The sequence below is a fragment of the Osmerus eperlanus genome, chromosome 27, assembly GCF_963692335.1.
Source record: "Osmerus eperlanus chromosome 27, fOsmEpe2.1, whole genome shotgun sequence".
NCBI classification, from domain to species: Eukaryota; Metazoa; Chordata; class Actinopteri; order Osmeriformes; family Osmeridae; genus Osmerus; species Osmerus eperlanus.
In genome coordinates this window covers 8,883,086-8,894,241 of record NC_085044.1, presented here as the reverse complement: position 1 = coordinate 8,894,241, position 11,156 = coordinate 8,883,086, and the positions used below count along the sequence as shown (strand labels likewise).

The window sequence follows — 11,156 nt, the reverse complement described above, 5'->3', positions numbered from 1 at the left end:
GCATCAGCTAGGTGTGCATGTGAGAGATTTCTAGTAGCAGTGTTTTTGACTGAATCTTTCATCTTGATTCATATTGACAGCTTCACTGGGAAAACTAGCTCAATATGGTGTTAAACTGACATGGGTGGGGGTCTGTGTGTGTGTGTGCGGTTTAGGGTGTCTTGCACTGTCAATATGTGTCATATCCTCATTCACACTTCCATGCAAGGCAACAGGCTGATCTTGTTAAAACTTTGGTGTGTGTGTGTCAAAGAGGGTACTTATTGTGAAGATAATCTAAATATAGGACTTGTGGGATGCTGCAGTAGGTGTATGTGAGTGTTTCATGGAAAGTATGTCTTGGAAACAGGTATGTGTGTGTTTCCAGGTCTGATCTTATGCCTGGTTTGAAGGGGCCACGGCCCAGATACAGGAGTAATACTAGATATTTTTATTTAGAGGTAGAACTGATTCTCATCTATTCCAGGAACTACAATCCCACACAACCTCCCAGCCTCTCAGTAGACAGTCCCTTCAGTCTGTCCAGCCAGCCAGCCACTGGACCAGAGACTTACAAACTCATATTGTGATTGTCAGTTTGACCGTCAGTGAAAGTGATCTAATCCTCTGGATAGATCTCTGGTGGGAATCTTCCAGACTGAACTATAAAGAAAGAGGGGTGAACAACCTCATGGTCACACACACACACTAAGATGACACAACGGCCACTGGTGGTGTCATCGTAAAGGTTTACAGCCAGTTAGATGCTGCTGTACCCAGCAGGAAGAGGAGGAGGGGGGGGGGTGAGGATGGGAGTGTACACAGGGCCAAGGTGTGTATATAAGTACGCACAGGTGCATCCATCCATACCTTACTTTTCCCTGCTTGACCAGGAAGCTCTCTGACTCTCTGTTCCTCTCCTCCATCTATCAGACCTCTCAGCATCATGGCCTTCGCAGGCAAATGGGAAACTGAATCCCAGGTGGGATACGACGAGTTCTGCAAGCTGCTTGGTGAGACTCACATTCTGGAACTCTCATTCCAGAACTCTATTCTGAAAACTCACATTCTGGAACTCACATTTTAGAACTCTATTCTGAACACTCACAGTCTATAACATCTCTTTCAATATGATTTGTCAAAAGTAAAGAAGAATACTACGTTTTGTCGTGTTGTAAAGCAATGACACCCCACAGTAGGTTGCGATACTGGTCTGCACATTTATTCATGTTGGAATTGTAGACAGACTGGGAATTCACCTGTTTGCTTGCCTGCCTGCCTGTCTGTCTGTCTGTCTGTCTGTCTGCCTGTCTGCTTGACTTTCTCTGTCCATTTTCTTGCGGCCTGCAGGCATCCCTGATGACGTCATTGAGAAGGGGCGTGATTACAAGCTGGTCACGGAGGTGACACAGAGTGGCAACGACTTCTCCTGGACGCAGGTGTACCCTACCAACGCCAAGGTCTGCAACAAGTTTACCATCGGCCAGGAATGCAACATGGAGACCATTGGAGGGAAGAAGTTCAAGGTGGGTCATGTATTCCAAAATATTTCCTTCATTCTTCCCTACTTCCTGTACTTCCCAACTTCATTCCTTCCCTCTTTCCTCCATACTACCTGTACTCCCTAACTTCCTATCTTCCTTCCTTCTTCCCTACCACCTGTACTCCTCAACTTCCTTCCTTGGAGAAATCCCAGATGTGATGCAGTATATGCAGCATAGATATAAACATAAAAAAAGATTTAATGTTAAGTGTACAGTTTACAATGTGTAAAGTTCCCTCCCTCCCTTCCAGGCCACGGTCACAATGGAAGGGGCCAAGCTTTGTGTCCAGTTCCCCAACTACCACCACACGTCTGAGATCAGCGGAGGAAAGCTGGTGGAGGTGAGCAGCGCCTGCTCTCAGGGCTGGGCAGCAGGGCAGGCTATCGTCCATGGTGCCCACCATCTCTTTACCTCCATAACTAGCTAATCTAACTGTGTCAGAGTCGAGGTTGGGGTAGGAACATACAAGAATATTGTATGTTCCTGTGGTAGGAACATACAAGAATATTGTATGTTCCTACTTATACCTTCTAATATCAGAGTCAAATTATAAACAACTATCACATTACTCATATGTTGCAGACATTATCTTATGAATATATAGTTATTTCTGTGTATATGTATATTTATTGTGTGTTGTCCTGTCCCAGACCTCCACTGCTGGCTCTGTGACTCTGAAGAGAACCAGTAAGAAGATCTAGACACTCGCAGTACAACTCCACAATAACAACAACCAGTGACCTCAAACTACTGCCAAATATACAGTTGAATAAACTAAAACTGTACTGTCAACCTGTCGGGCTCTCTGTTTTTGTGTGTAAAAAAACAAATTGTGACTTGTGCCAAATCATCCTGGCTACACTAGGGGGCACTCTATCTTAAAATGTACCCAAAGATAATCTCTTCTAGACTAATTCAGTATAGTGTATAATAATAATAATAACAACTTAACTATTATGGTTCAAAAGATTTCTGTCACTGATGGTAGAATCTGTGATTCAAGTATTCCCTAGATCCCACACACATTAACTCAATCCCTCCCTCCCTCCTGCCTTCCTTCCCTCTTTCTCAGAGCACATCAGAGGAGAAGGCTGTTCACTTTCTGGGAGAGAGTGAACAACTAGGAGTGTCAGGGAATAGCTTGTCTGCTGAGCAAACAGATTTCATTCAGTCTGCATGAATATACACTGAGACAGTCTCCTTGAGACAAAACAAGACGCAACACAATGAAACAATGGAGGAGATGGCTGAGGGGTAGTTTTGGATAGAAGACAGAGAGAAGGAAGGGAGGGAGACAGAAAAACTGCATCCTGCCCTACCCCCGGTCCTGTTTCTGTAAACAATTGCAGTGTGAAATGATCTAGTAAGCCCTTCACTGTATTTGTTTAGAGGTTATGTGGGAGAAAGGGGGTGGGGTGTCATTCCTATTGTCTAAAAGGAAGGTGACTAGGGGGCTATTGCACAAAAGTAGAATAAAGATATCCAGGATAACTGAAAAAGCGCAGCTTGACTTAGTGTTATCCACTCATCGCGGCTGAATCGGTTGCACGTTTGCCAAGCCAGGATGAGAAGGTGGCGCTATGTCAATCCAGGTGTACATAGTTGGGATAAGTGCACCTTCACGTATTTCTTAAATAGACCATGGTATCGATCACAAATTCACTGATGCAGAAATGGAGAAGACGCGTGCAGCATATTTTTCACCCGCTGAGCAGAAATTAATAATGGAGATGTATGAGGAGGTGAAGCATATTATTTGCAAAAAGGGGAATACGGCAGCCGTTATTAAACAGCGAGAACAAGCCTGGAAGACAATCGCTGACCGACTGAATGCGTAAGTAGCCTATTTAAAAATATGTACTTACTAGGAAAGTTGTACACTCTGTTTTAATTGCTTTTAATATGCTTGTTTTATGTGTTGGTTTTATTGCTGTAGGCCTATCTGTGTTTATGTGCTGGTTTTACTGTAACGTCTCTTTGAGTAGCCTACCATGCAAAGCACTCTATAAATAAAATGTATTATTATTAAGCCTACTTTCCCTCAAAAGTGAGCAGGGAATTAATGTTCCTCTGGAAATTTACCCTAAAGACTAGGCCTAATTTCAAACCCTTACACCATGCGAGAATATGTTTCACAACCATATGCACAAATCTCTTTAAGATGTGTCTAATTCTAAATATCTTTCTACAATTAATGTTCATACAGAACAAACATGACTGGACAGAAAAGATCGTGGCAACAAGTCAAGATTAAATATAAAAACATTTTGCAGTCTGGTAAGTGCCTTAACAGTTTGCAAATGGTATGTAGAAATTACTTACACTATGCCTGCTCACATATTTTATCTAAACTGATTTTAGCAGTTAAGAAGAAGGCTCATTTGTCTGGCACTGGGGGAGGGCCACCAGCTCCAGGCTTCACCCCAGCTGAGGAATTGGCCCTGGATTTAAATCAGGGAAGGCCAGTGATGGAAGGGATTGAGGGTGGGACAGCGACAGACTGTGTTCCACCTGCAGAAACTGCCCTCCTTATCCATGGTACATTTTCCAGTACTGCATATCAAACACAATTACCCATTTATACGGGCATATGTGGACTGTCTGACCTTGTTTTGCCTTGCAGTGTCCGGGGGCACAGTTACACTCCTGCCACCAGGCGAAGATCCAGTGAGTATTATTCGTTAAAAGCACAAGGCTTGGCACATCCTGTCAATAAAAAGTCTATTCAATATGGCAGGGGGAAGGAACTTCTGCCATATGGGATGACGAGGAGACTGTCACTGGATTCCAGAAGGCCTGAGGTATCATGTAAATCGTATGGAAATGCATATTTAGCCCCTAATGGATGAGAAGTCAGTTATATAGCACTCATAATATATATTTGTAACAGGATCCAGACGCAGTACAGCTTGACAGCCAGCCTGGCAACATAGTACGTATGGGCTAAAGGAAATCTAAATCGTGCACAATTCCTGCTGTGCTAATCAATGAATGGTTTACAGACTTCACAAACTGTCAGATGTCTGTACACGCAGCATCTAAAAAAGCAAATCGAGCTGGCAGATGCAAAGATTGCTGTAAATAAGAGGTGCCTCCAGGATCTGGACCTTGATGTACAAATCAAGAACAAAAAACTGAGGAAACTGGATCTGGAGATAAAGAAACTAGAAAAATAAGTAAATGACTTCAATCCACACTTTTGCATATCGGTAAAACAATGTATTTATTTTGTCTCTCTCTCTCCCCAGCTTGCCTGAGAAGGACAAGAAAATAAAGTTTTTTATGTAAAATAATTAATATATTGGTCTCTGACTAGCCAGCCATTTATGTTATCTGGGAAGATTGCTGCATTGTCCCACTCAATCTCTGGTGCCAGTGCAGGACCCCTTTCTCTCCTCAGACAGGCAACATTATGTAGGACAGTGCAAGCTACAGTGATGTCACATGTCCTGTCTGGGGTGACCCTCAGGTGGTGGAGACACTGAAAACGTGACTTTACAAGGCCAAATGCCATTTCAATTCGGCCCCTTGTTCTTGCATGGGCAAGATTGTACCCTTGCTGTGCTGCTGTCTGAGGGTCTGCTAGTGGAGTGAGAAGGTATGTCTCACAGGCATAACCCTTGTCTCCCAGAAGAACACCAGAGAATTCACCTGAGAATACAAAATGTAATCATTACAACTACACAAGTTAAACCTTTGACGCAATTGTGTTTCAGTGAAATGTGTGTGGCATACCTTGTGACAGTCGCTGGGAAATGGTACTGGACCTGAAAACTCGGGAGTCATGGACAGACCCAGGCCACTTTGCCTCCACATTGGTGATCATGCAGGAAGCGTCACAGATCATCTGAAACGATGCAATGTTGCCTATTCATTACACATTTAATGCACAGAATATTTGGCTAGTTGACAGTAATTACATAATTTTTACCTGAACATTGATACTGTGGAAGGATTTTCGATTGACATAATCTCCCTCATGGGCCCCTGAGGGGCGTTTAATTCGGATGTGTGTGCAGTCCAGCGCACCAATGACATTAGGGAAACCTGTAACACAAAATAGTCTGAGTATTTGGTGACTGTTCTAACGTAACGCTTTTTGTCATCTATAATTCATGTTACCTGCAATCTTGTGGAAATCCTCCTTGATGTAACACATTCTTCTGTGGCCAGGGAAGGTAATGAAGATGTGTGCCAAGGACTTCAGTGCCAAACACACACTTCTGGCAAATAGTACCTTTATTCAAGGTTTCGGCATCTCCCACGGCATATAAAAACATGCCGCTTGCGAAAAAGCGCAGTGCCACACAGACCATCTGTGGGATGGTGAGAGCATGGCTTCGCCCTGTGCGGTGCTGAATTTTGGGACCCAGCAGTCTACACAAATAACGGATCCCATCTCCAGAAAACCTATAACTCTCGTGCAGGTACTCGTCCGAAAAAGCCAAAGAAAAGATCTGTCACAAAACACCCTCTCACGTCTGAAAGCACGTCTCAGTATCAGTGCTTCGTCGTCCAACACGTCATTAAGAAATGGGCATGCCATGGTGCAAGAAGAAACACAGGTGAATAGGACTTTAGATATCGCCTTCATCACTGACTTTATTGAAATCACCGTTGCAACTTCGTCAACCATTTCTAAACATCTAAAAACTGCAATAGTAGGCTAAGGTTTAAAATCAAACTCGTGACAGCAATAGTGACAAGTAATGCATGTTAATAAAAATAAATCCGAACACATTCAGAATCTGTTAACCCTCGTGCTGCCTTCGGGTCACATGACCCAAAGGTTCATAACGAACCACCGTTGTGTTTACCCAATTTTACCCAATACAAAAACAAATAAAAATAATTTTCTTTTAACCTTCGCAATGTGGGGGGTCTGAGACAGCCCAACGGTTAAAAGAAAATGCTTCACTTTGTTTTTGTATGCGGTAAAGTTGTCGCAATACGACGGTGGGTCACAATGACTGATGGGTCAGAACGACCCGAAGATAACACAAGGGTTAAAAACGTTTATTTCGGATCAGAGCGGCAGCTGATTTAACACATGAGACTCCAGAATTAATCTTAGCCTGGTTGTTAGCCTGCTCTGGAGCAGGCTAGCTGCAAAGAATAAATCTCCATGGTTACTTGGCTGGGTTTAATTCAACCTGCTTTCGTGCAACCAAGTCAAAGCTAAATTCATCCAGGATAACTTGAATATCCCGACTTAATCCCTTATCCTGGTTTCGTGCAATAGCCCCCTGGTGTCTCTCGGGTGAAGCTAATTGATTAGTTGACTCTCTCTCTCTCTCCCTCCATCTCCGCCTCTCCTCATTAGGGAGCTTTTCATGTGTAGTGACTTGAGACATTCACATCTAACCACTCCTCCCTCGGGGTATGCGAATTATCACCTTCATGATGCAAACAAGCTTCCACAGCTGGATCCTTTAGCGGTAAACATGCACAGACACACACACACAGGCTATAATGCTGGAACAGCGAAACACAACAGCACTTTAGAAGGCAAAGAGGATTTATGTGGGATGTGTAAATTAACAGTAGAGGGACAATGAGTGAAACAGAAACTTTGGTCAACTGTTGGTTTATTGGGTGTGCTCACGCCTTCGGCGAGCACAACCATTGTTCTCTCACATATATTATTATTGTGAGAATGCTGTTATACAATAGCTGAAATACAATGCGGGAGAAGCTGAAAGCTGAACTGTTAAACAGAAGAAGTAGGCTAGCTAGTCGGAACAAGAATATTATCGTTTTAACAGATTAAATTATAGTTGGGATAGTATTAGCAGTAGCAGATGTAGCCTGCGTTTACTCGGCTTTCTTAGTAGGATTCAATGTGTTGATGGAATGAAACATACAGCAGTAGAGCCGATACAGGAAGACACGGCGACACTTTGTTGCAGAAGGATGATGGTGCAAGTTTTGTCCGTGGAGCATACAACGATTAATAAAAAAGAATCATGTAGACGCGTTTATTGAGTAATCGCATAACTAATTTCACATGTAAACGGAGTAATCGTATTATTGGCATAAACCGACAATTGCTAGTAATCGTGTTTCTCATGGTCAAGTAAACGTACCAATCACCTGTGTGAGAGACTGAGTGGTGCGTGTCTGTCGTTACGGTGATGGTGCAGCTATGATTGCTAACGCGCTGAGGGCAGAGAATAAGAGAAATGTAGCTAGAATCCACACCTCAAACAAGATAACCTAGACGCAAAACTGTACGTCCAATCCAAAATATAAGGATATTTTCCGAGACCCAAGACTCTGCCGAAACCAGAGATATCCTTTATATGTCTGTGCGGTCAGAAATACAACTCTTGGCAGTTTCGAAAACGTGTACCCAACTCTGCTTTCATGGTGCGTGTCTGTTTGGTTGCCACGGTGATGGCGCAGCTGTGATAGCTAACGAGCTAGGCAGAGAGAAAAACGAACATTTACCTAGCATCCACACCTCCAACAAGTTGACCTAGACGCAAAACTATACGTCCAATCCAAAATATAAGGATATTTTCCGAGACCCAAGACTCTGCCGAAACCAGAGATGTCCTTTATATGTCTGTGCGGTCAGAAATACGACTCTATCGGCAGTTTCAAAATCTTGTTCCTTCTTGCTTTCTCTGACTGATTTTACTCACCTCTCCATTGAAGTTAGTGAGAGAATTTGAAAGGCTGCTCTCGCTTCAAGGCTCATAGCTGAAAATCTGTAAATGTGAGCTCTTTAGTAGTTACATTGGCTGAAAGAGGACAATTTTTCCTACATTTTAAGGTATAACTTGTTTCTGTAAGTTAAACTATATGAACGTTAGAGGAATTTGTTTGACAAACTAGAAAAGGCTGTTCCTGCGAAACAGCAGTGAGAATGCTGAAAACCTGAATGGGGATAGCTGACCATGCTAAAAAATCTGAAATAGTGAAAATTTAGTAGAAAGTTATAAGCTGAAGCTTCAAAGCAACCGAAAGGTATTTTTGAAAGGGGCTGGAGCAGCATTCCAACAATGATTTGAAAGGATTTACCATTACTTTTAAAGGGAGAATAATTTGCACAAAAACCTTAATATTTTAAAAAGTATAAAAGTGAGAAATTAGAAAATACCCGCAAGCTTAAATGAATTTCAAAAATGTGTGAGTCACACAAAAGAGGCAGTGTGGAAGCTGAACTGCATCATCTTAACAAAGCTAAGAGCTAAAATAGCCTACAATGTGGGAGAAGCTGAAAGCTGAACTGTTAAACAGAAGACGAAGTAGGCTAGCTAGTCGTAACAAGAATATTATCGTTTTAACAGATTAAATTATAGTTGGGATAGTATTAGCAGTAGCAGATGTAGCCTATGCGTTTACTCGGCTTTCTTAGTTGGATTCAATGTGTTGATGGAATGAAACATACAGCAGTAGGGCCGATACAGGAAGACACGGCGTCACTTTGTTGCAGAAGGATGATGGTGCAAGTTTTGTCCGTGGAGCATACAACGATTAATAAAAAAGAATCATGTAGACGTGTTTATTGAGTAATCGCATAACTAACTAGAAAAGGCTGTTCCTGCGAAACAGCAGTGAGAATGCTGAAAACCTGAATGGGGATAGCTGACCATGCTAAAAAAGCTGAAAATAGTGAAAATTTAGTAGAAAGTTATAAGCTGAAGCTTCAAAGCAACCGAAAGGTATTTTTGAAAGGGGCTGGAGCAGCATTCCAACAATGATTTGAAAGGATTTACCATTACTTTTAAAGGGAAAATAATTTGCACAAAAACCTTTATATTTTAAAAAGTATAAAAGTGAGAAATGAGAAAATACCCGCAAGCTGAAATGAATTTCAAAAATGTGTGAGTGACACAAAAGAGGCAGTGTGGAAGCTGAACTGCATCATCTGCATCATCTTAACAAAGCTAAGAGCTAAAATAGCCTACAATGCGGGAGAAGCTGAACGCTGAACTGTTAAACAGAAGAAGTAGGCTAGCTAGTCGGAACAAGAATATTATCGTTTTAACAGCTGAAATTATAGTTGGGATAGTAATAGCAGTAGCAGATGTAGCCTACCATTGAGTGCGTTTACTCGGCTTTCTTAGTAGGATTCAATGTGTTGATGGAATGAAACATACAGCAGTAGAGCCGATACAGGAAGACACGGCGACACTTTGTTGCAGAAGGATGATGGTGCAAGTTTTGTCCGTGGAGCATACAACGATTAATAAAAATGAATCATGTAGACGCGTTTATTGAGTAATCGCATAACTAATTACACATGTAAACGGAGTAATCGTATTATTGGCATAAACCGACAATTGCTAGTAATCGTGTTTCTCATGGTCAAGTAAACGTACCAATCACCTGTGTGAGAGACTGAGTGGTGCTTGTCTGTCATTACGGTGATGGTGCAGCTATGATTGCTAACGCGCTGAGGGCAGAGAATAAGAGAAATGTAGCTAGAATCCACACCTCAAACAAGATAACCTAGACGCAAAACTGTACGTCCAATCCAAAATATAAGGATATTTTCCGAGACCCAAGACTCTGCCGAAACCAGAGATATCCTTTATATGTCTGTGCGGTCAGAAATACAACTCTTGGCAGTTTCGAAAACGTGTACCCAACTCTGCTTTCATGGTGCGTGTCTGTTTGGTTGCCACGGTGATGGCGCAGCTGTGATAGCTAACGAGCTAGGCAGAGAGAAAAACGAACATTTACCTAGCATCCACACCTCCAACAAGTTGACCTAGACGCAAAACTATACGTCCAATCCAAAATATAAGGATATTTTCCGAGACCCAAGACTCTGCCGAAACCAGAGATGTCCTTTATATGTCTGTGCGGTCAGAAATACGACTCTATCGGCAGTTTCAAAATCTTGTTCCTTCTTGCTTTCTCTGACTGATTTTACTCACCTCTCCATTGAAGTTAGTGAGAGAATTTGAAAGGCTGCTCTCGCTTCAAGGCTCATAGCTGAAAATCTGTAAATGTGAGCTCTTTAGTAGTTACATTGGCTGAAAGAGGACAATTTTTCCTACATTTTAAGGTATAACTTGTTTCTGTAAGTTAAACTATATGAACGTTAGAGGAATTTGTTTGACAAACTAGAAAAGGCTGTTCCTGCGAAACAGCAGTGAGAATGCTGAAAACCTGAATGGGGATAGCTGACCATGCTAAAAAATCTGAAATAGTGAAAATTTAGTAGAAAGTTATAAGCTGAAGCTTCAAAGCAACCGAAAGGTATTTTTGAAAGGGGCTGGAGCAGCATTCCAACAATGATTTGAAAGGATTTACCATTACTTTTAAAGGGAGAATAATTTGCACAAAAACCTTAATATTTTAAAAAGTATAAAAGTGAGAAATTAGAAAATACCCGCAAGCTTAAATGAATTTCAAAAATGTGTGAGTCACACAAAAGAGGCAGTGTGGAAGCTGAACTGCATCATCTTAACAAAGCTAAGAGCTAAAATAGCCTACAATGTGGGAGAAGCTGAAAGCTGAACTGTTAAACAGAAGACGAAGTAGGCTAGCTAGTCGTAACAAGAATATTATCGTTTTAACAGATTAAATTATAGTTGGGATAGTATTAGCAGTAGCAGATGTAGCCTATGCGTTTACTCGGCTTTCTTAGTTGGATTCAATGTGTTGATGGAATGA

General features: G+C 41.9%; 1 protein-coding gene across 1 annotated transcript; it reads left to right on the top strand.

Annotated features, from left to right (window-relative positions):
• Positions 1-848: 848 nt before the first annotated feature.
• fabp6 (fatty acid binding protein 6, ileal (gastrotropin)) lies at positions 849-2,315 on the top strand. Its single transcript, XM_062453597.1, has 4 exons — positions 849-992; positions 1,330-1,505; positions 1,774-1,863; positions 2,174-2,315. Exons 1-4 carry the CDS (start codon positions 926-928, stop codon positions 2,222-2,224), a joined length of 384 nt encoding a protein of 127 aa, XP_062309581.1. The 5' UTR covers positions 849-925; the 3' UTR covers positions 2,225-2,315.
• The last annotated feature ends 8,841 nt before the right edge of the window (positions 2,316-11,156 follow it).

Bases quoted from the DNA above. Each gene is read 5' to 3' on its own strand.
- fabp6 (XM_062453597.1), top strand. From the start codon at position 926: ATGGCCTTCGCAGGCAAATGGGAAACTGAATCCCAGGTGGGATACGAC. The intron at 993-1,329 runs GTGAGACTCACA...TGCGGCCTGCAG, and splicing joins CGAGTTCTGCAAGCTGCTTG to GCATCCCTGATGACGTCATT. The intron at 1,864-2,173 runs GTGAGCAGCGCC...GTCCTGTCCCAG, and splicing joins GCGGAGGAAAGCTGGTGGAG to ACCTCCACTGCTGGCTCTGT.